The sequence below is a fragment of the Coloeus monedula genome (assembly GCF_965178545.1).
Source record: "Coloeus monedula genome assembly, chromosome: 4".
Lineage (NCBI taxonomy): Eukaryota > Metazoa > Chordata > Aves > Passeriformes > Corvidae > Coloeus > Coloeus monedula.
This window is the reverse complement of record NC_138784.1, coordinates 18,761,310-18,786,690: the sequence shown is the minus strand read 5'-3', so window position 1 is coordinate 18,786,690 and position 25,381 is coordinate 18,761,310. Positions and strand designations below refer to the sequence as shown.

Below are 25,381 nucleotides of genomic sequence, written 5' to 3'. Positions count from 1 at the left end.
TGCATCTGCTCATCTCAACACGAAAAATGCACCAAAGTGTTAAAAAAACTGGAGGAAAGTTGGTGGGTTTTTTGCTGGTCTTGGCACTATCCCCCTGCCGTTCAACATGTGTAATAGAAAGGAAACAATTAGCTGCCCCTTCCAGAAGGCTGTCCCCTCAGTGACAAACAGCTACTCACGGATTGTTTTGCAAGCGTGCTCCCCGTAACCCTTGGTGCTCAGCCCTCCAAGCAGCTCTGCAGAGCTGTCAGTGTGGGGACTGCGAGGCTGGAGATGGAAGGGGCTGCAGGGAGCTGTGGTTTGGAGCAGTGCAGTGCTTGAAAATGACCTCAGCTGCCTGCAATATTCTGATTCATGTTATCCGAATTGACAGGGCTGGATTTAAATCCCAGTTTTTTCTCCTGCTGAGATGAAAGGATCACATGGTGTGGGAGCTCTGAACAATAAAAGAAAGTTACTTCCCTTTCCAGTTAATCATTTTGCTTTTTGAAACTCTGTATTTCCTCAGTTCATAATTCACTCTAATATCTTTGTATTGTACCCTGGAGCACAACATGTAGTTTATGTCATTTAAAATTTGATTTTAAATTGTTCTATTCAATTTTAATCTATGCTGAATAAACTAATGTTTTCATAACAATTCTTTAATGTGGACTCTTTTGGTCAGTGCTCTGGTATCCTGTGTGTCATATGTGCTTCATTCTTGGCATATCTCTAAAGAGATATTAGGAAATGCAGAAGATGATTTGAAATGAGCACCATGCAATATGGGAGAACAAAGCACCAAACAAAAAAATGTACTAACTTGTCCTTTAACCTTGATGCCGCTTTAATTTCGAACAGCAACGCAATTAATAGTGACAAAACTTTCTTAGTGGCTGAGGTATTCGACAAAACAACTTACAGTAGTCCCTCCTTCTCCTCCTCCTCCTTCTTTCTCCAGCAGTTTGTACATTACATAAGCTGATTTCTTTGTTTTTCCTCTTTCCTCGTGAGCAGACTTCACTCTCTTCTCTGAGCAGACTGGTTTGCGTAGCTTATGCTTCTCTCAGCACGGGCTGGCCCTCCAAGAGGAGGAGGAGGAGCATCGTGTGACTGAGAGACCCAGCGTATAAACTGTCAGCACATACGGAGCACCTGGGGAGAAATCCTTTCTGGCAACTTGTAGGGCTTGTAAATGGGATAAATGTGAGCCTCTCATAGGGTTTTTACCAGTGCAAAATCAGTTCCTCGTGCAGTGGTACTGGATTACATTTGCAAACAATGTCTTCTGAACCAGGTAAGGCTGACCGGGATGCTTCTGTTAAACTTGAAACTCTTCAAGACTCGGGGTGTGTTTGTGTCCAGAGACACCAAGAGTTAAAACTTTTTAGTCTGAGGCAAATAAACCGGTGAACATCAGCTGCCTTGTGATGCAATACATCTGGAATGCTCTGGTGGCTTTTTCCTCCTATTCTCAGTAAATGAGCTTGAAGTAAATGAGCTCCTGAACTGATTGCCTGCTACGTCTGCCACACCAATAACCCCTTCACTTTTGGCTTGTTTTGCTGCTGCTTTCACCAGCTCTGGACTTTCTTAAAAGGAAATTTAGTTTTGTGATGTTTGTAAGTGGTTTCAGTTCCTGGCTTATTTGCCGGGTTCACTGAGCTCTGTTCATAGCTGTAAGGTTTCTATCGAGCATATCTGTGAGAAAGCATTGCCTCGAAGATTTATATCCTGCATAAGATTTATATCCTTGTTTAGGAAGTAGGTGTACGCTTGTGACTTATACCCAGCTTTTCATGTATAATGGTGCAATAATCCATTTAACTGATGCTTATGCTACACTTAATGTACAGAATTGCCTTCCAGAATTAAAAAAAAAAAATCTTTTATTGCACCCTCCAGTGAAAGGTTTGGATTTTTTCCATTGTATGCTTGTAAATGAGTTTTAAAGAATACTGTTGAAAATAGTGCTTTACTTCTAAGTGAGTGCATTTTTCAGTTCTGAGAAATAGTCATCTTGGGATAAGTTCAATCAAAAGGCATACCCAACCCTAACACTTAATGTAAGACAGCAAATATTCTGAATTAGGTTTTATACAGAGAGATGGGTGAAGCTGATCCGTGGAAGGTTTGGGTTATTATGCCAGTCTCCCTCTCTGGAAAGCCCTCTGAGACTAAAGAGAGGGAAGGGAGTCACTGGCAGAGTGAGTTTGAGATTTGCTAGAGAAGCTTTGAGTAGACGTATGCAAATACCCAGTTCTCCTGGTTTCAGTACTTGTGGGCATCTGCTTTTTTTTGGGGGGGGGGGGGGAGGGGGTACAAAGAATACTTGTTTTAAAAAAATTATATTGGTTCCTTATCTGTTTTATGAGCAAGTTTGAAATTGCCCTTTTCCCTCTGGCTTTTAAAAATCAACCAGAGGGATGGGAATCACACCTTTCCTCCCACTCCTTACATACCATTTTGTTGTATCCTGAGAAGAACTGACATGTGGATGTAGGAAACTTTATTCACAGATTTCTCTCTTAAGAGCCGTTTTCTAGGATATGTAATGCCTGCCCTTTTCCTGTAAATGTGATGTGAACCCTTATGGATTTTTCAGGAAGTATCATGTGTTATAACTACTATTTCCTCTTACCCCTTGGCTTACTTTCAGTTTGTAGGCTTTGGCCTTTGCAGAATTCTTACATGTAACAGTGGCAGTCTGAATGTCAAATAGAGTGCTGAAACTGTGATATTTGATTGGGTTTTTGACATTAACTATGTGATGTACAAATAAATTTGTACATGCCTAAAGGTGACATAGATTATACTATCAGGTGTAGGAGACCTATGGATATAGATAGTGCACAGAGAAAGGGTGACAGCAAGTAATTCCAGTCTGTGTGGGTTTTAAATCAAGTGGACAGATATCCCTGGACCCCGCTAAACAGTGTCAGAGAAGCAGTGAGTCTCTTGCTGAAGCTCTGGTTGCCTCCAGTCTGAAACACAAAGAAATCCTTCCAGTGCTGACTGCTGGGACTGGGTGAGAGGGCAAAAGGAGGGACAGGACCTATAGGGAGTATAAATTCCCATAGCAGTTCATTCATCCCTGTCACTATGGGCAGTTGCGTGTGTCCAGCTACCTGAGCAAAGCAGTTTTTCCAAGTACTAAAGGCCCACAACATGTAGAATGCACCTACACAGTATATAGAATGTATCTTTCCTGGCGCATTGATGTTTTTGAAGATTCAAACTTTATAGATTTATATTCTTTTAGTAGTAGTATTCACTATAAAGGAAAAAACTGATTTCAAGCAATGTCTTTTCAAAGGCTCTTTGATACCATGGCCCAGAAGTCAACAGGGACTCCAGTGTTTTCATTAGTGCCACCATTATGCCTTTCTTTGTGACTGCAGCACTGGGTCTTATGTTAGTCTTTTATGTGGTAGGTGCTATGTAAACAGAAAATGTCTGTTGGTTTACATCAGTGCTTGTAAACCCAGTGAATTTGTTGAGTCTTTACTAAAAATTGAAAATATTTATGTAATTCTCCTCTTCTCTATCTCTCCCCTTCTGCCCTGGGTTTGTAATTATTATAAAAAAAAGGATTAAATTTCTTGTGAAAATATCCCTGCAGTCATGACCTGACACTATAAAAAAGGAAACAAAAAGAAGAGGAGGCAACAGCTGGCTTATGTCATGTGAGGTGGAGAGGGATTGGAGTATGGCCAAACCTTGTATTAGAAAAGAAATTAAATGCTTAACCTTAAACAAACGTTATTTTTAAGAGTAATTTCGTAGAGTTTATTTGCTCTCTGTTTTGGAAAACTTTCTTCCCCATCATGCAAGCCATCCACTTTTTTTAGTGAATATTTCAGTGCTCTTTCTTCTGATGCCAAGAGCTGAGGCTCTGAGGAAAACTCTAAATATTACATAGGAGTCAGCAACATTCTGTTGGGCTGCAGTTTTGTGAGCAGTTCAAGTGATTCAGTGGGCAGTTGCTGCCAGGAGGCTGCCAGGTCCCTCCCTGGGCCTCTTGGGCTCATCCACGAGCCAGCTCAGCTGCCACAGCACAAAACTCTGGGGGTAAAACGGGTGTCCACTTGTCCGGGAGCTGTGCAGGGTTACGCTGACCTGGAGAGAAACCGAGTGAGCCCTGGAGCTGGTAAGAAGTGAGCAGTGGGAATTACAGGGATGTGGAGGGATGGAAAGGATGGAACTTCTCATCTTGGTGGGGGCTGTCTCACTCTGGGGTAGCTGCAGTTTGGGTGGGAACAGCGTTTTTTTGGTCTGTCCTTGGGCCTTCAAACATTTGCTTTTCAAAACTTTTGCAAAGTGAAAGGTTGCACGCCCTTGGTATGTGTTGGACAAAACTTCAGCCAGTTCAAAATTATTTCTCTTCTTGAAGTGTAGTTGGGTTTAATTATTTTTACAGTACATTACTTTTTTTTTTAGAAATAGCATTTCCTATCCATTTGCACACTCAAAGATAAACATTCATAGGAGGATTAAACTTTTTGGAACAGTATGGTAAATTTTCAAGTTTGCATAGAAAAAAGATATTTGAATTCTCTAGCTTCATAGGTTTTAAGGAATGACATTCAAAATTCATCATACAGTTATTTTCCTTATTTTTTTTTTAACAGTAGATTTTAAAGGGAGATCTAGAAAAGAAAGCAGAGAGAACTAAACAGCAGAATACTTCTGAATTTGAATCTCTCAGCCTGTTCAGAGCATGAAGTGTAAAGCTGTTTCAATCTGTATAATGTTCAAGAGGCAACTGCCTTCATGTGCAGGTCTGTTAACCTGGAGTGAATTCTTTGGACAGCACAAAGAGTGGTCATCTCTGGCAATTAAGGGCTACGGAATTTTTCCCCATTTGGATTCCAGGCATTTGGCTTCCTTACATAAGGATGATTATGGACCAGTGGGTTAGTGTGAAATGGTCATTGGTTTCTTGTTCCTTACGGAAAAGAGGCAATGTAAAAGCTGACATAATTGTGGTGGGCTTTAAAGGAACTGGACAAGGAAGGTCCTTCCGGAATGATTTCACAGGAAGGCTCTAAATGCACTTAAACGAGGCATTTTGTGTCTATTCTTCACTTTTTTTTTTCCGCAACCAGGTCAAAAGCAGGAAGCACTTGAATTCTTGTGAAGTGTCCAGCTTTGGGTTCTTTATATTTCTGGTTTGGTGCAGTGAGCATTCCCAGGGAGCTGCTTGTTTCGCAGCGTTTCGTAGCTGATGGTTGTTAATTACTTGGCAGCGAGACTGACGTGCCTGGGGAGCCTGAGAGCGCCGGCCTTGGGGGAGGAAGGCACTGGCCACGGGGCAGCCGTGGTGCCGCACAACTGTGCTGCCGGAGCCACTCTGGAGGGGCGACAGGGTTTCTCTCTATCCCCACCTTCCTCTTTATCATAAAGTTCACGAGTTTACATTTACTTGTAACCTTTCTTGTAACAGGAAGCAGTGCCTGGCAGCCTGCTGTAATGCTATTGTGCAGTTAATACCCTGCTGCCTGTTCTATAATTAGGACGTATTTCAAGCCATCCCTTTTCAGATAATGTTTGTTTTTATTATTTTTTCCCTTTCTGTTCCTACTGTTTGCTCCAACCCCACTGCGATATGATTCAATAAAATCAATATTATCTAGTGGCTACTCACATCTGGAAAGGGAATCTTGTCTTCCTTTCCCTATCAATAAATTTGCATCTTTGCCCAAGCTCCAGTGTGTCTAAGGTGAATGAATGCATGAAAATGGCTGCTTTGCTTTTTGGTGGGGTTACATTTCTGATGGCTTATCTTTCCCAGATCGCATCCTGAGGCTAGATGGGTGCCAACACTGGTGCACACAAAGTGGTGGGAGCAGGCAGCCAGGAGGAGGGAGGGAAGTGGGTGGAACAACTTGTGTCTGTGACAGCTGGCTTCTGGATGAGCTCTGAGTTGTCAGATGCTGGCAGGACACATGGACTGCCTCAGCAGTTGGATCAGGGAAACAGTTTCCATCTATCAGTGATAATTTTATTGACTTGTATTGAGTAATTTACTTCTTTCTGGATCTTTGGCTGTTCTGCATTTTGGATATACTATATTATGCATTTATTTCTTTAAATAACTCGAACGTGCATGTATACTACAGCTTCTGCTCAGATCTTCTGAAATATTAAATCGGTTACAGTTTCAACCTTCTGTAATTAGATACTTTATTTTTTTTCCCCTGTGGGTCTGTAGGGGCTTTTTGCTTTGGGTTGTTTAGCATCCTGTTTCTAAAAATGCTTTCTTTTAGTCCTTTTATCTACAGAAATAGCTGATTTCATGTCTCAAAGCATATGGATAGTTTCCAAAATAGCTCTGAGTTGAGATGAAATAACTGCACAGATAACTGGGCAGAGAGCAAGTTTGAAGTGCCAGTGACTTGTTAGAGAAGTTCAGAAGCAATGAATACTGAGCAAAATTGTGAAATTTGTAGTTAGATAAAATTTCTCTAAGCACACTCGTATTTTATAATGGCTTATGAATTATAGAAGAGGAGGCCTTTCTGTCATTGTCTGAGTAATCCCTGCATTTGCCTGGTAAGTAAATGCTAATGAATCCTTTTGAATTATTCCAGTGATTTGTACGAGGTAGTCAGCTGCATTTTTCCTTCAGTTGACCCCAGTATTGCAGGTGCTTTCCTTAATAAATTGGACTGCCCAACATGGTGTCATATTGTTTATCTGACATATGATAAAAGGAAGAAGAAAATAAATAATCTTAAAACTTGACAAATAAAGTGAAAGAAACACCAGGCTCAATGCAACAACCCTTGCCCAGACAGATTCTTCTGCGATCAGTAAATCTGTTTTTACAAATGAGGTATCTTGTTTAGTAAATAGGAGCTTGGGGCCCTTAGAAAGTGTTGATTGCCATCTGTGCAGAATATCCTGGTGACAATTAAAAACTTAGTGAAAAATTTCAGTGTTGCATAGAACAACGGTTGAGGGGACATTGCTCACCTCACACAGCCCTGCGGAGAAAACTAAAATGAAAAAATAATTTTGGGCAAACACGGTGGAGGCGTATCCTGTCAATCTTTTCTTTTGGTAGGGCTTGTAATCAAAATGACTGTTAATGAAGTAGAAACTCAAGAAAGCCACACGAAACTTTCTCAACTCCTCCCTTCATCGAACAAGTAGGAAGCTGTAAAGAGACCATGGGATTGGGAGGGGAGGAAATGCCCCCCAGATACAGAACTCACCAGTGTTCCCATTACCACAATGTAGTCAGGATGCTCCAACTTTGTGAAATGCAGTCATGTGAGAGGCAGCTCTTGAGCTGAAAGTTGCCATCATGAGTTATGGCACTGGTAAAAGGCAGTGCTGACAAGGAGGGAGGAGTTACCTGGAGTTACCTGGTGCAGAAATGAGACAGTAATAGCAGGGCAGATGACTTGGGCTACAGGGTCAGCTTGCCCTGCCTAATCCTGGAGCGATGGAGCTGCTGCTTCTTATTGTACCCATTTTCTTTCTTGGTGTTTCTTGTTTTGTGGCTTTGAATCCTGTGGTTCTTAGCTACATGAAGCTCATGGTACATGGCTGTAGGGTCAGGAACTGCAGTCACTTGTAAGTCTTGTAGTCGTAATAAAAGCACAGAAAAAATATTGTCCAAATCTGCTGAAAGATTTTGACATTATTTTATGAAACACAAGCCATGAAAAGTTTCTACAAGTAAAAGAATACTTTTGCATATTTTCTCTTTAGATTTTGGGCTTGTTCATGTACATGTTCAAAGACCAAAACGAAAACAAAGCTTTGAGGGAACATATTGTAATACAGGAACTAAATATGTGGAAGAGGAGTACTTTATTCCTGTAAACAGAACTCATACTTGCAGCTCTCCCTTCAGTCATGTCTTTCTGGAGATGTGGTTTGAACATTTCCTTTCTCTGTGTATTTAAGAAACCTCCTTTATTCATTAAATAGTTATGAGCTATTCCACCATCAGCAAAGCCATCGTCGCAGTGCGTACAAGTGGAGGTGAGTGATAGAAACCGTAGTGAAGAAATGCTGTGGTTTTGGCAGAGGACCTCAGTCATAAGCTACTACTTTCAAACTACAATCATTTGAAGTCCTGCACAGTGCTTTTTGTTTTATTGGAGCAGCATCAGCAACGCATGTTAAAGTATCGTGCTAATCCAAAATTGAAACAAATGTTGAAAGCTAATCCCATTAATTTTTGACTCATTTTAATAAGAGTCACAGCAGATGTGCAGGTTTGCCTGCAAGGAAACGACTATCAGAGCCAAAAGAACAAAGATCACAGCCAGACAGGACAACAGATGAAGCACACTGAGTCTGCCTGCTGTAGCCAGCATTGGCAGGACATTTGTAGTGGATGTGTAATTCACCATTCAGTTCCTTCCTTTGCGTGACTTACTGTATGCTGAGACTGAGATCAGGGGATTACTGATCAATCTTACTTAGTTAATATTTTGGTGCTTTCTGTTAAAGCTTGGACTTTATCATCTTGAATTTGTTACGTTAAATATTTATCCTACTTAAGTGTGGTGGCTTCCATTGCAACTCCATCTTTTTAACAGAAATTACTGAAAGCTGTATTTCAGTCTAGAAATGAAAGTTACCATCAGAAAGAGGAATGATTTCTTCCAACCAAAACAACTGCAATGCTTGGCAAAACAAGGGAAAAGCAGCATGGAATGCTCAAGTCTCACGAATACCTACAAACCAAACCAATGCAGTAATGTCTCATCTTAGGCCAAGCAGATATGGGAACATTTAATATTGGATTCTGTCACTGATGCTCTGCATAACCTGCCTCATTTATTAAAAATGAAACAATTTCAAAAGTAATTTCTTCTTTTAGAATATTTTGTGTGTAGTGCACAGTTAAACTTGCTGAAGTTTCTTTCAATTTTCCTTCTGTATTGCTGCTCTGTCTATTTGTTGCCAGTGGTTCACACACTGTTGTGCATACCACAATCTGGAAAACTCTGCTCTCTGTTACGAAGCAAGGTACCATTATCTACCAAGAAGTTAAATATTTTCTGGCTCTTGGCAAGTATTGTGTAGCAGGTGTTTGGCCTGACAGTTTGAAATTCAGTAATGTCTCCTGTTTAACTTCACCATCACATCTTGTGAGTGCATTCACATGGGTCATTGAACTGAAAGAGCAGTATTTATCTACTTTTTGCAATCTGCAGTTTATACCTACCATATTCACTTGAAGATTTATTTACTCCATGCAGAAAATGCTATGAAAGGGGGGTAATATTAGTTTGGTAGTTCTAGTAATATTCATGTGCAGTGAGAAATAATAGTTCTGTATACTTTACATCTTTATTACTCCCAGAAAATGGCCTACCTTCTTCTGTTGAACTTAGAATATTTTTGCCTGTGTCTGGGGAATAGCTCTGCAAGAAAAAAAACCCCTACATGTTAGCATTTTGTCAGCATACTCATCTGAAGTAATCCTTTAATAGAACCTGATCTGTCTCCTATACTTTGCCAAGATTCCATTTTTCAAAGATAATTCTAAACTGTCTGTTATTTGCTATTTATTTTTCTGGCCAGCACCTTCTTGTAGAAAGAAAACTAATTTATGTGGGGAGACAGGCCTCCTGACTTCAGCAAAAGCTATTTTTTTTCTCTTTTTGCAGTGTTTGGTTATCAGCTATTTACAGCATTCAGCAGTGGCTCACCACAGTAAAGGCTGGCCTGATGTTTAACCTTTAGAACTCATCTGCACAGAGCAGAATATCAATATGGAGTTTTTTTCACTATTCTGCAGCTGCAAAACATTCACAGTTCTATCACCACTGCAGTGGGAGGGGTGAGGATGTATCAAAGCACAACTGTGTAATCAACTTGGAAGGATGGCTTTTAATAGAAACTGGAGGAAGTGTTTGTTTTTTTTTTTTTCTTGTGAGGGAAACGTTGACTTCCAGACTTCATACTCTCCTCCTTCACACTCCTAATTCTCAGATAATTTGAGCTTAGGCCAGTTGTTATTGACATGTGTTTGGGTATGCATCAGCAGTATAAGCCTCTGAGGAGCATGTCAGCTCCCCTCGCGAAAAGGATAAATCTGTGTAGGGGAGGTAAAAAGTTACTTGAAACTCAGTTTTGAGGCCAGGTTTGGACACAAGTGTGGGCAAAATCTATGACCTCATGTACTGGATGTGTGGCTCAGGCCTCAACATGTGGTGGTGTAACTGAGAAGCCACTTTTCTGCCTTCTTGGTTGTGATCAGGAAGCTGCTGCTTGCTCTTGTTCTGTCCTTGCCAGAGCTCCTGTAGTGTTGGGTGAGTAAGTGGGTGGGTTGAAGTAGTCTCTGGTAGTGTCAGTGCTACTTAGCACTGAGCTGGTCAGGAGAATGTATGGTTTGGTTACTGTGCCTGAGCCAGTGCTGTGGCAGGGTCTACTTGCTGAACACCCACTTCTGTGCAGGGCTGGGTAGGAAGTGTGAAGATTTGCATTGATGTTACATGGAAAGATCCTGCAGTAGAGCAACAAGAGCAGAGCCATTGTGGGTAGGTGTTCTTGGGACTTAATACATGAGACATTCATGACTATATAATTTAAGAGAAGTAATTTTGATCCTTTAGTTTTGTCTCTTGTCACAAGAGACTAATACTCTTCCCATAGATTTTGTTTATATCCAGAAACACTGCATTTCTTTCATTCATTAAGTATGAACAAGAGTGGGATCACAGTGGCAGTAAAAATTAGACAGCACTGCAGCAGTAGAGAAGGACTATGGGCTTGCAAGCGGGAATGAAAATGAATACAACAGGACACTTAATGGTGTTGAGATTGGCTTATGGAACTGCTGATGGAGGACCTATCCAGTACTAAGACATTAGTGTAATCTTTGTGGCTATAAATAAGCCATTTAAAAAATCTTACTGGCTTTTCAAGCCGGCTGATTGTTTGTCTAAATGTTCATGGATCCAAGTTATTTCTAATTAAAACGCTCTGAAAAAATAGATAATGCATCACCTAGCTTCAAACATACTTGCAGATGCAAGCATTCTAGCTTCTCATTTCCTTACAGATGATAAGCAAAATAATTAAATGCTTATCAATTTTTCACTGTTTATTTCTCTTTTCTACTAGTTATTATTACCTCTTTCTCCCTTACATTTCTTAAATCTTTCCCCACCTTCCTCTCCTCTTCAGTGTATTTAATCACTCCTGATTATAAGAGGGGATATTAATCATGTGCCAGTAAACGCAGTAACTGGCTGGTAGTATTTTGTTGTGCATGGCATTTCTGACTTCAGGTAAAATTTCTCAGTTTTTATAAAGCATAGGAGCAACAGAAGTGTGCAAGTGTTTCTTTAATCAGGTCAGAAATAATCATGATGGGGTTCTACTTCAGCCCCGTAAAAGCTGCAGGTTTTTGAAGCATGTCTGCCTTTTTGCATGTCTAATGAGATTGTATGTTGTATCTACAGGGCAACAACTGCATTTTGAAAAGGCAGACTATGTTACTGCTTACTTAAAAAAAACCTAGGAATTGAGCAGTCCTACTGAAATACATGCTGCTGATTGTGGAGCAAGTATTTGGGCTGAATATTGTGTGTTTTGGGCTTTTGTTATAACAAAATGTATTATTATATTGCAATACACTTGCATGCAATACACTAGATACAGAAATTTTCACCACAAGTTTGTGTTTCTGCCACAATTTTCTTGTCTGCATCACCTGGAAGGTGGTATTGTTCACTGGGGCTCAGATTTCCACAGATATTAGATGCTTTTTCCCAGAGAATTTGGCTACTCAGTTTTGTACAGAAGTATGCTGTGGCTATGTTTCTGTTACCTTTTACCATTCCAGCTTTACATGGCTTGAGGATGTGACATGATTAACAGAATCACTAGTTCGAAATACAGGTTAAATGTCTGCAGCACGTCCATCTCAGGCAAATACAGCTTCCAGAGAGGATGGAGAATTTGTTTAATGGCTTGTACAACAACAACGAATTTGAAGTTGTTCTGTTTCCCCACACCCCCATGTGCTGAGTTGTTGGTGTGAAGCCAGAATACCTCTTGGAGCTTTTGTTTCATGTAAGCAGTTGCAAAAATCCCATTATAGAGAAGCACTCTTTTCTGTTGCTTGTGTTACTGTTGTGTATTACAGTGGATGGCTTTTGTCCACTGAATACAACTAATATTTGCCGATGTAGTGAGGGGCATGTGATGCTGACAATAAAATTGATTCTTAAGGCCACCTAATGTTCCTGCATTAAAGATTTGTTTTCAGCTGTTGCTGGTTTTGCTAGACTTTGTATTAAGGCTGTGTGTGTGCATGTGTAAACCAAATAGAATGAAAGTCTGAACAGCTGCCTGAGGAACTGGGGTTGTGTTTGAATGATCTCATCAGGCAGGTCTAAGGAAGGGCTGCTGCTGCTGAGAGGAGCTGTCCTGTCCCCTTCCAGCCCTATTCCCAGCTGTTCCTTTGTGCAAGCAGCAGTGCTGGGGTGGCCATGAGGTCACACTAATCCAAAATATACTCCAGCTTCCGCCTGCCATGTTTCTGCTGCTCATCTCACGGTGCAGTGCAACAAGAGCTGGTGCTGGCCCAGGGGAAGGAGCAGCCAGAAGCAGAAGCTGGAGCCGAAGGTGACGAGGAGGGGCGACCATGGCCAACCACAGAGCAGCTCTATTCTCAGCAGCAGTCTGTATTTGGCTCAGCTTTATGTGATTGTGAGCGATAACCTTCAACAGGCGTGAGCGCCTTGATAAAGCTGCGTGTGCAGAATAAGTTCCTAGTCTGACCACAGCAGAACCTTGTTTTCTCAGGAAATCCTTTTAATGAATAAGGTACCATTTCGATGGAGATTTTTAGCCTTGACCTGAACAGTTGACACAGCAATGCCCCTTACTGAGCTGCACTCTGGGAGCTGTGGATTTTGTAGCACACTGGCCGACAGATCTGCAAGCTAATTAGTTTTCAGAAAGGTTTGAAGCTTCACACTTCGAGCCACATTGCAAACTTATAAGTGATCTGAATACAGATTTATAAATTGTGTGCAATTGCCTACCCAATTTGTGCAACCTACTGATCCCATAGGAGTTACTCTTCCTAAATTTGTTTCTGAATTTAGGATTGCCCAATTAGTGTGTAAACTGCTACAGTATTGTATGGGACTCTGTAGGAAAGGGAAATTCAGCCTGTCGACTCTTTTGGTGGAGACAAGGAAAACTTGCTGTTACAACTCCCTGTACCATCAGCTTGGTCTTTCAAAGAGGTTTCAGTACTCACACCCCCATGGGAGAGACAGAGATGGCACTTAAAGTACCTTGTTAGGCTATGGAATGATGTGGGACAGAGCTCCCACTGCTGTAGTACAACACAACTTTTTGTGGATGGAAGTGATACCAAAGGAAACAGAGTCAAGGAATTTCTGCCTGGGATTGCAGGTGTCTGAGAAGCTTCTTAGGTTGTGGGCCTTGTTAGATTATCCTCATCACTCTGGAACAGCCACCTTTATGTTCTTGGGAGATCCCTTGCTACTTGGATGAACTGGAAGAGGGAAAGATGCTGCTGTGGGTGTTGTGCATGCATTGTCACCTGAGTACTGGGAGTTTGGTAGCACAGATTGTTGATCTCACCATGGACCTCTGCAGGAATCCGTGTTTGTAGAGGCAGCCTCGGGGTGTAAGGCTAACTCAGTGTTTAATAGGAAAAACAGGCTTCTAGGAAATAAAGAATAAATACTTGAAAGTGTTGTTGGAATACAGAAAATGCTGAAGAATCATTAAGCAGCATAGAGCAATAGTTGTAGCATCCCTTTCCATTGCTGTTCTAAGAGCAGGCTTGGCTGTTGCTGGAGTGGCTTGATGTGGTGGATTTTGCAGTGGGAGAGGGTGGTGGATCAGAGCAGAGAGTCCAAACTCTGCAGGCCAGCTGTTGTTCAGAAGACATGAAAAGATCACCTTATGAAATGATTGAGTGGGATTTGGATTTGCTTTTTATGGAAACATGCAAGGAAAGACCCAGGAAAGGCAAGCAAAAGGAAAAGGGTGGCAAACAATAACAATAAATAGAGGTGTAGAAACTCTACCCTAATATTTTTTTTAAATGAAAATAATTATGACAACAGTGCAATAAGTGATAAATGGGATTTCCTCCTTTTCCTTGCTCCTCCCACAAAAATGTTGTGGATTTTTTTGATTCAGAGGTAAATGAATATTGGCCTTAGTGACATCTCAAAGTCCTTCATATTATTCTTTCAAGTTTTTTATTGTGTTTAGGGAACCAAGTGCTTTCGCACCCCAAAACAAGAGTGCATGGTTTTGGCTTCTGTAATCACAGTCTGCTAAGTGTTTTTTTACAGTTGCCATTGTTTGAATATGTTTTACTTTATATTTTCTTCCAGATTTCTTATCAGTAGCAGCATATTGATCCTATTAATGAGCATAAATTCCATTCTGCTAAGAAAGAGTCAGCTGGCTTTGTGCTGTGCTCTTTTTTTTTTTTTTTTAATACTTCTAATAGGGCCCATTCCTACCAAAAAAGACACAAATAATTTAGCTGACTCTGGCACCCTACCATCAGCAATGAAGTAAATGTTCTGTATATATAGCGTTTTGTACACACTTTGAATACAGAAATAGAACAGCTGTACAAAATTGCTGGTTTTTGTGCAGTCCTGTTGAACAAGCAACAATTCAAATAGGAAAAAAGTCTGTTGGAAATTGTCATGCTCCTATAGAAAAGCTTAGCCTACTCATGGTGGAAGTATATTTTTAGTATCCAACTCTTCAAGGTCTAAACAACACAATAAATTTCAGTGAGAGGCAAAGAGTGTTTTTAGGATGAGACACTCTTAAATATTCTAATATTCTCTGTAGAGAATTGTTAGCCCTCTAATAAATGTGCTTGCAGTCCTTCTACCTTACATTTAATCCTGTTTCTTACTCTTGTATGCATTTATTTTTCAGGCAGTAGCATCTGTCCAAAGCCCTTAATACTGTCTAGAGCTTGTACAGCGAGTGCCACCGGCAGGCTTGTGGAGCAGAATGTACGCAATGAAGCGGCTCAGGGAATAAATGGAAGTGTGCCACTCAAACAGTCCCCACGTTCAGCTGCAAGTCCAAAGCCACAAGGTAAATACTCTCAAATATTGTTCTTAGGGAAGCTGTTCTTCATCTCAGACTTCTGAGAGAAATAGAGCACCTTGAGAGACCTGTGTTTGGAAGAGAGAAACCCAAGGGGCATAAGCTTGCTACTGGAATACAAATGTTCTGTAAATGCCTTATGATTCTGTAATTTCTGACTTACTTTTCAACAGTATTGCTGTATTTGAGCTGGGAGGTTTGGACACTATTTTTGAACTGGAGTTTTTTGACATTCTGGCTTCAAGGCAGGGGTGGTGGGGAAGATAGCAGGGCCTTTGGAGTTCTAGCAGAGATCGAGGGGAGCCCTCCTGCAGGAGTGTGTGGAAAGATGGGAACTTCATATTTGTGCCCTAAAAGCTGACCAGTAATGCACACAGACTAGAATTTAGACTTCCCTTCTGTCTGTCTCTGTCCATAAATAATATCTTCACTTTTAAAAGCTAAATAGATCAAATGTGTGTGTATATATATACATACAGTTTATATATACACACTTTGTATGTATATATGTATAAATACGTATGTATAATTTATACATCCATAAAATCAATATATATATTGACTCAAACCATCTTTTTTTGTGGTATTCTCAGTAATATTTTTGATTCTGCTGTAGTTGATCACAGCAAAGAGTTGCTACATTCCAGAAATCTTGAATTCAAATCAAATCTGGACTGAGGTCTTTTAGAGGTGACATTGAGTAGGAACTTTTATGCAGATAAATGATCTGACGTGCAGATAATTTTAAAAGTTAAAAAAAAATGAGTGAGTTTAGAAGACACACATCATGATACTGCTTAATGTACTGGATTCTGAGACAGTGCTGACAAGACAGAAATGAGAATTACTTACAGAAAACTAGATGTGGAGGGCTGACCCTGGATGGATGCCAGGTACCCACCAAAGCTGCTCTATCACTCCCCTCTGCAAATGGACAGGGGAGAGAAAATGTAACAAAAGACTCCTGAGTTAGGGACATAGGGAGATCACAAACTGATTACTGTCATGGGAAAAAAGGTTTAATTTATTATTAACCAAAATCAGAACAGGATAATGATAAGTAAAATCTTAAAACACCTTCGTCTGCCCCATCCTCATTCCCAGGCTCTGTGTCCTTCCCCCAGTGGTGGAGGGAGATGGGAATGGGTGTCATGGTCAGTTCAGCACAGGTTGCTTCTTCCACTGCTCAGGCAGAGGAGTCCTTCCCTTGCTCCAGTGTGGATTCCCTCCCACAGGAGGCAGTTCTCCATGAGATTCTCCAAGATGTGTCCTTCTAAGTGCTACAGTTCTTCATGAACTGCTCTAACATGGGTCCCCTTCCACAGGGTGCAGTCCTTCAGGCACATCCTGCTCCAGTGTGGGTCCCCCGCAAGGTCACAAATCCTGCCAGCAAACCTGCTCCAGAGTGGGCTTCTCTCTCTCTGGCTCTGCAAGTCCCTGCCGGGACCCTGCTCCAGTGCAGGCTTCCTGTGGGTTCCTCTCAGGCATCCCCCTGCTCTGGTGTGAGGCTCCTCCACGGGCTGTGGATGGATCTCTGTGTCCCCGTGATCCTCCCTGGGCTGCAGGGGCACAGCTGCCTCACCATGGGCTGCACCAGGGGCTGCAGGGGAATCCCAGCGTTGGTGCCTGGAGCACCTCCTGCCCCTTCTTCTCCACTGACCTTGGTGTCTGCAGAATTGTTCCTCTCACATATTCTCACTCCTCTCTTCTCTGAGCACGACCATGTCTGTGCAGTAATTTATTTTTCCTTCTCAAATATGTTATCAGAGGTGTTACTCCCTTCTCTGACCGGCTCAGCTTAGGCCAGTGGTGGGTCCGTCCTGGAGCTGGCTGGTATTGGCTCTGTTGGACATGGAGGAAGCTTCTGGCAGCTTCTTGCAGAAGCCACTCCTGTAGTCCCCCCAGCTACCAAAACCTGGCCAGACAAGCCCAATACACTAGAGCACATCTGAATCAAGTGTGGAAACTAGAATCACACAGAGTCATCATGTTGTGGAGTCAACAATCTCTGTATCACTTAATGGGAAAATGCATCTTGAAGGATTTTGCATCAGTCCTGAGTTCACCTCAGAGTTAAGGGCAGGAAGAAATTTTTTGGGGTGTCAAGAAAGTTTTATTTACTTCTGGAGAATGAGAGCAAAATAAAGCAGTTGGTTTTATTTTGTTTGGTTTGGTTTGCTTTTTTTGTATGGTTACTTTTTATAGAAGTTTTGCCAATATTGTTAACTAAACTAAGTTTTTGCCAGTCATATGTAAACATTACTTATCTCAGCCTTTCTGCACCATTTCCTAGGTCTTTGGAATGAATTCTCTACAGCAAAGTTGAAAAGAGAACATGTGTTCTTCCTAAAACAAAAATTTTAGAAATCGTTAATGGATAAAGAAAAATGTGCTATCAATAAAAAGATTTTAAGCCTTTCAAAAACAAAGCCAACACGCTTATTATAAAATTTTAGCTATTAGATAAATTAGGAGTTGTATGTTATTGGACCTCATTCATTCAAGTAGTTACACAGCTGTTGTTGCTCTTTCCTAGCCATGTTTCCTTTTGTTTGTCAATATTGTGTGCTCCAAAATGTGCCAGAGCCAGGAATAGCATTAGTCTAAGAAATGCAGCTGTGTAGATGAAATTCAATAATACTGTTGTAAATAGTATTTTGTGTCTCCTTTGTTCATGGGTCCCTCTCCGTTTATTTCTATTAAATATGTGCATCAGATTGAAGTTTTATAGTATATCTTTTGTTTGGCTTTTTGTTGAATTGAAGCAAAACAAACCAGAATTAATGAGAGAAGCATTTGGGAGTCTAAATGTTCTAAGCACACTAGATTGCCCTAATTTATTGGTTTAAAAGTGGCCACTATTTTTTTAAAGAGCTTTTCATGTAGAGGTACAGAAATGTTTTTGGTTTATAGCAGCAGGAAACATTTTTCCAAATGGTTGTTCTAGTCATGCAAACACTAGTGTCCTTTCATAGTGAAAGGAAACAAGATGACACACCTTTGTCAGATTGCAATGCTGATGTATTTGGTTGTGGAGGAGTCTACTGTAAAATGACCATCATCTAACCTACCAAAATAATTAAAATGAGAGACATAAACATGACTTTGAGATTGCTTTGCAAGTGTGGTACAGCCATTTCCAGTAAATTCTGCTTTACTAAGGGAAATAGAGCTTTAATATAGAGGAAAAATGTCCAAAATCTTGCACTTCAAGTGAACCCTGTACTTTTGTCTGTACTTGGTCTCTGAGAAGTAGTTTAAGTATTTGGAAACAGTTCACTCAGGGTAGCTAGGTCAAGTGAATAAATTTCTGCATGCAATCCAATATAAAATTCTTTCTTTTCATTTTCACTTTTCCCCCCTGGCCTTTCAAGGAGGAAAAAATCTGTCTGATACACTGTCAGTAAAAGCAAAATTTTTGTTCTCCAGTAATTCCTTCCATCAATTTTCGTTCCCCAGTAATTCCTTCTATCAACAATTTAGCAATTCATGTGTCAGATCTCTGTCTGGAGCAGATTTTGATTCATGAAAATCTTTGCAAATTTGGAACAAAGCCTGAAACTGGCTGAAAGCCAATGAAGGAGTTAAGCAAAGGAATTGGGGCTGCGGAGCAAAGCAGTTGCAGTCTGTAGGTCTGTCCTGCTGTGAGATGTGGTGCTTTGCCTTTGCACCAATGCAGGGCATTCCCTGATAAAGTGCACTAATCCAGACTGGAGGCAGTCAGGGGAAATAGCAAAACGTGCTACCAAGTTCCCAATACGAATATGATCCATAAGAGAGGAAGAAAATTGTCAAATGATTTGAAATTTGCCCTTACCTACAAATATTTGGGCAGTGATCTGAACCTGGCAATAGCAGAATTAATGTAGAGTGACATGTAAAAATTGACTTTTTCTAGTTCCTTCTATTCCTTGCTCTTTGACCCTCTTGGATGAGTTTTTTTACGATGCCAAATTGCTAAATGCTGGGCACTGGAACTGCTGTCTGGACCAGGCAGTTTTATTGTAGGATGCAAAATATGTGGAAATGCCAACACTTCTTCAAAGCAGTGAAGTGCCTTGTCAGTTCAAGACTGTGCATCAGTTGCTCATTTAAATTTTTCTAATGAGAGCCTAGGAGTACTTATGAATCTCCTGCTGAGGCTGAAGAGGCATTTTTGTTTGGGTTGGAGATGAAATTCAACTCCAAAAGATGGCCTGGTTTGTGCTACTGTGAAATGATAAGGATGTGACAGATTCAACATTTAGACTTCAGCAATCTATTTTAGCTGTCTGTCTGCTGTTTAGCATGATTCTTCCTTTCTCAGTTAGTTATATAGTCTGTGGTTAAAAGTTTTCAGTGGCCTGGGCCTAAAAAAACCTGAGACCTCTTAATGGTCTGAGATGTAGATTGTACTTCTCTGGCAAGTGAAACTTGTACAGTTAAAGGTGAATGGAACTAAAACTGACAGCTGTGCTAGGTAGGCTTCTCCAGTCTTGGTGGTACTTCAAAAAATCTGCTACAGTGTCTCTTTTATCAACAAAACTGACAAATCCCCAAATTATCTCTGTGAAGAAGACAAAAGAGACAACAAATCACATCTGATTATTGTTGGTCTTCTCTCCTAATATACTATTGAAAGATTCTTCTTGTGGTGTGAAGTAAAAATATGGAAACGCGCATCTCAAAGAGAAGATGACTTTTTCTCTCTTTCTGCTGAGTTTAGGTTACTGGTTATTTCATATTGTTCTTAAGAGTATCAATTGTTAGCATCTATTCAGCAGTGCTCATTTGATATTCCTGGAGGTGATGGAGCATGCAGGGAGGTGATGATGGATGACTCAGCCAGCAGAGCTGTAGTTGCTTACCACAGGAACTTTTAACTTCATTTTCATCGAGTCAAGGCATAGCAGCATTTTTAACCATTGAACACATTATACTTTCTAGGACAAGAGATAAATGACCTTAGCTGATATGCTTTGGAGTCTGCAAGGTGCTTGCACCTTTTGAGCCACTTATATAGTGTTAGCTGACATTTCCTTATGTATATATGCAAAGCTGAATGCGCAACTAGGCACTGCAGCATAAATCTTGATTTTGGCTAGTGGTGTACGGTATGAGGTACCTGAGTATATGGAAGGGTTTTCTTTGGGCAGAATAAGCAGTTCATATGTCCTAATGAGCTCAAAATTCTATAGTACAGAGACAAGAGTATTTATAGACTCCAACAGAGCTCTGTATTATGCAGGTTACTACAATAGGCCAGTCTTTTCTCTTTTTTTCCCCCCTTAAGATCCTTGCTCTGTGCACACTGAAAAATAATCTGATTAAAACAAAACACTACAGAAGTACATTGAGAAGAGAATTAATGGAATTTGCTCTCAATAATCCCTGTTAACAAGGCTGACCTTACAGGAAGGTTTTGAGGGTTGTGGGTTGTTTTTTTTTTTTTTTTACACTACTGATTCTTTTCTTTCCATTGATCTTGTGACTATTCTTTTTTCATTGCATTGTTTTTGAACCACACAGTAGCTACAGCAGCAGCTGGTAGGGGAAGTGCTGTCTGCTAGATGCTGATAGGGAGTAAGGAATAAAATATTTTGCATAAGTGGATTGGCTGTTTGGTTCTCTTCTGGAGATACTACAGGGATTTTCAGTTAATGGGGGTTGTCCTGTTTGACCAGAGGTTCCTCACTGCTTGTCGTACATAAATGCTGCTTAGCTGTGGTTTTTCAGTAACAGCTGCAAAAGTGTGTGACACTTCCACAGAATGTCCTAGAATTTGATTTTTGTCCCAGTGGATCCAGTATAAAAATAGCTACCAACTAATTCCTTCTGCTTTATCAGTAGACATTAATTCCCTCAAGTTTAGTAGTTCTAGTATATCCTTGTGAGCATATTAACATTTCATGAGATGTACAGAAGACTTGAAGAGATGTACAAGTCCATTACATATGAGAATTCACAGGACTGGGGGTTATACAAAGTCCATTGCAAGAGCAAGAAATGTTTCTACAAACTACTGGGGTGCTGGTCAGCAAATCCACTCCGTGTCCCCTTTGCTGTCCATCTCCTCCCCGAGGGGATGGCGGTGCTTGCGATCAATTATGTGTCCTGCTTTTCCCCAGCCTGCTTGTGTCGCCTTTTTTCAGCTGTCCCGTGGCTTTGTCAGCACAGCGAGCTATTCAGAGCTTGGACAATTATCTGATGCTCGCTGGCCTAATTCTGCCAGGCCTTCCCTGAACTCCCTGAGAAAAAGGGAATACAGGGAAAGCCGTTCCACTGCACTGCAGCTGCAGCCGAGCAGCTGCACGGCGCTTCTCGGGAGGGACTGCAGTTACTGCAGACTCTGAAGCAGTTGCACACTTTAAAAATCTGCTCGTTTCAGGGTTGCAAAGCAACTATTTCAATAGAGCAGCATTCTGAGTCATATTTCTGTACTGCGTCCTTCCCCAAACTTGCTTTTTTGCATGTGTTAATAAATGTAAAGCTTCCAAGGACCAAGGGTGCACATATATACAGTAAAAGCATCTGCTCTACAGTAACTGTCTTCCTTCTCCCTCTGATTATTTCATTTACCAGCCTTTGTAGTTGATATGATTGAAGTCTAAAGCTTTTTGTGGTAAATTCATTTCTGCACAGTCTCTCACGGTACTTTTCAGACTGCAGCGATCACTGCAATCCCACTTTAGTGCAATTAGGTTATTGGAAACACTGACAAATATTACCTCCTGTATTACCTATAAATTTAATGTAGGGAAGAAATGGAAAATTGCCCTTAATTGAGTGTTTCTTCAAGTTTATCACCGTCTATGATTAGTATATTTGCAGGAATTTTTTCAACACCCCTTTGAAATGGCAGTTGATAAGATTTAAGATCATTTGTGCATAGGTTTTCCAGGGTAAGTTAGGATGATATTCTAAAGTCAGCATTATGAAGAACATGGGTTTTCCATCCATCTGTTGTGTATCCTGCACTAGAGCTTTTTTTCCCTACTACAAGAGTGGCATGTGATTCCTGAAGCCCATTCTTGTCCTCCTTCCCTTCATGGTTGCTCACTGGCTGGTCTCTTTAGTTGCTGGAGGGCCAGTGCCTGTACCCCACTGGAATGTGGTGGTGCCTGTGGAGCAGTGCCTGAGCCCCTGGGCCACTGGTTCCACTGGCAGGGCATTGCTTACTCCTGCCAATTTATGCCTGCATTTCAAGAACTCTTTTTTCCAATTTCATATCAAATGCTTTCTCTTCTCCCACAATATGTTGTGGGAATGAACAGAGTTGTGTTTTCCAGAATTAAGGTCCTTTTCCATTAAGTCTCTCCTTTTGATGGGGCTGGACGTTCATTGCTCCAATGTGGAATGCATTTGGGCCCAGTCTGTGACCTGCTTTTGCTGCCCACAAATGCTGCATGGCTACTTAAAGATTTTAGTGCTGTGACTTTGGTTGCTTTATGTGTCACCTGGTCTTTTGTGTTCTAGTCATTGCTGTATTAAGCAGTGGCTGACCATTAACAATCTAATTAGAAGGACTTATGGTAAGGATGGAGAAAAAGCAACAATAAAAAATATTTTTGGGGGGAAGGTTTTCAGCAGTATAATTAGAAAAAGCTTCAGTGAGTAAGGGAAGTTTAAAGCTGAAGGCAAATACCTTTTCTGCTGATGATTATTATTGAGGTCGCAAGGGATAAGGTAAAGAATGAGAGCACCAGAGTTTTGGGCAGCAATTTAAATCTCTCTCTCTTGAGCTCCACAGTATGGCTCTTTCCTTTGTGCTTAACTTTTTTATTACAAAACCTGCAAGTATAAACCTCACGTATGTATTTTTTACAGAACACTATAAAAACAAATGAACAGGCAAGAAAACTCCCTAATTTTCTAGCTTGCTGAGGTAGCATATGGTTCAGCTTTTAGTCAAGTAATGTAAGAAGATCCTTAATACCAAACAGTGCATGAAGAACTATATGAAGTCCCTGTATTTGTAAAGCAGCTTTAAGGTTAATTAAAGCCAAGAGTATGTATTTTTCATTGCTACAATAAGTTCTTTATGCAAAAATCCCATTTGTGAGTGTAACCTGGTCTAGTAGAAGGTGTCTCTGCTCGTGGCAGGGGGTTTGGAGCTAGATGATCTTTAAGGTCCTTTGGAGGTCTGTGAGCTCTTAGTACAAGAGCCCTCTGCACTCCCTTGGAGCAGAGAGGCCTGAGGCCAAAAAAGACTCTCCCCAGAGATAAGCAGCCTTCCTTGGGTCATGGTGATGAAGTGAACCACCCCCAGCATGCCTTGTTTCTATATGGTAATAGCCTGTACCCAGTTAGCTAGTTGGTTTCTACCCCATCCCCTGCCTTTCCCATAGAAAGCCCCTGTTTCTGCCCCTGAGGAGGGAGCCTTTGTCCCTGGCCTTCCCTTCACAGGGGCTGCTGGACAGCAAAGGCTACCTCTGGAATTACCATACAAGGCTCCTGTCTCTCAGTCCCCGAGTTCACCTTGGGTGATTTCACAAAGGGCTGAATCAGGAGAACTGAAATCACTTGTAGCAGAGAAGTTGCTGCACTTGCTGGAATCCCCTGCTGCCCAGGGAGGCCTGCCACCACCCCTGGAAGAGTTGTTCTGTGCAGGATGCTCTCTCCAGGAAGGTTGTGGCACACCGGTGCTGACCAGCATCAGAGCCCCTGCAATGAAGTCCCTTCCAACCTAAACCATTTTATGATTCTGTAGTCTGGCAGCTTAAAGAAATACGAGTGATTGATTTTTGTTGTTGTTGTTGCTGTCGTTTGCAGTGCCTCCAAAGCCAATTCATCTGCAGAAGGCAACATACCAAACCCCTAGGCATAAAGCTTTAAAAAATCAGAAACCAAGAATGGAGGAAGAGACACCCGCTGCTGTTTCTAGTGTCACAAAGGAAAAGTCTAGCAAAGTGTCAGATCTCATCAACCGGTTTGAGGGAGGCAGGTATGTAACAGAAGTTGAACTGGTTTGTAACTCCGTTTGTTCTGTGGGAATTGTTGGAACTTGAAGCTGTGAGGAAGAATGTTGGTACTGTGGTAGGGCTCACTCCTGTCTCTGCCAGAGGGCTTGGTGGCAAAACTGCATGTGTTTTGAAATTGTGGGAGCAAATTGTATATTTGGCTTTACAAGGTGTGCTTTCTCATAAGGTGTTAGTCCTAATTTTCCGTTTTTTAGAATAAGAAACTTGTAGGATTTTAAGAACATCCTGAAAAATGTCAGCGATTTGAAATAAATTTAATATTGAAGCTAATATTAAATACTTTTGTTCTTGCAGAAGAAAAAATACTTTTATAAGCAAATAGAAAAACCTGAAATACTGGTTTTCATCTTATACTATCTTAACTTCTTAAATCATTCATGTGAAGAGGGTGAACTCTACAAGTTATTTGTAATGGTATGGGATACACTCCCTAAATGGTCTGCTTTATAGTGCTTGGTGATTTTAGTAGAAAAGCTCAGTGTTCTTGAGTTTTGATTCTGTGGTTTATGGGAAACATTTGGAACTTTGGGGAAAACGAACCACAGTGAACACTGCTTTCACAAAATGGTGTTACTTGTGTGTCTTTAATTAGATGCACATGATGCATCTCTAAGTAGATGCATTATAAGCTCTGAAACAGAAGTTTCAAATATATCTGCTCTGTACAAAGAGAGCGACTTTCCTGAAAGCCCATGGGAGAGGAACAGCTCAAGAAACAGTTGAGCATTGCAAGTTTAGGACATGGTTTTTTCATATTTCCTTGGGACACTGGAGTTCTGAAGGGATGCCCCCTGTGGGAATGAATGCATGATGTACTACAGAGCATGACCTTCCATGGAGCCAGAGTATTCAGGCTTTCATTGAAAGAATTTCCCCTCAAGATGAGTGAAATGTAATCCTTTATATGGAAGCAGCTGAGCATTGCAAAAGTGTGTTTGTCTAGTGGAACAGGAATAATTTCAGAGCTTCATCTGCAAGAAACTTCTGTCATTAGGCAGAGACTTAATTGCACTTGGTCATGACAGCTGCTCAGAGATCAGGAAAAGAGATTACTGCAGCACTGGAGGTCCTGTGAATTCTTTTAGTACAAGTTTCTAATCCTGTTATCACTTTATTTCCCAGTCTTCCTCCAAAGCATCACCCATCTATTAAACAGTGCAGTATCCTTAGGAAAAAAAAAAAAAAAATTCTGAAATAAAATTTCTTTATTTCTGAAAAAATTTTCTTTCTGAAAGAAAACTCCTCAGGTTCATTGTGACTTACACCACTGAGCCCTATGTTTCTTCCTCCTAGACCTGCCTGCTGCATTGTGCAGGAGCTTCTTCCATATT

At 40.9% G+C, this 25,381-nt stretch overlaps 1 protein-coding gene across 1 annotated transcript in view; it reads left to right on the top strand.

The window, feature by feature from the left end:
• Positions 1–14,933: 14,933 nt before the first annotated feature.
• Positions 14,934–25,381, top strand: part of FGD4 (FYVE, RhoGEF and PH domain containing 4) — a gene marked incomplete at its 3' end in the record, with an annotated part of 34,926 nt that continues 24,478 nt past the window's right edge. Inside the window, exons 1-2 of the mRNA XM_082280036.1 lie at positions 14,934–15,078; positions 23,842–24,013. Of these exons, the coding sequence (XP_082136162.1) occupies positions 23,922–24,013 (92 nt within the window). The 5' untranslated portion in view covers positions 14,934–15,078; positions 23,842–23,921. The remainder of the gene's footprint in view (positions 15,079–23,841; positions 24,014–25,381) is intronic.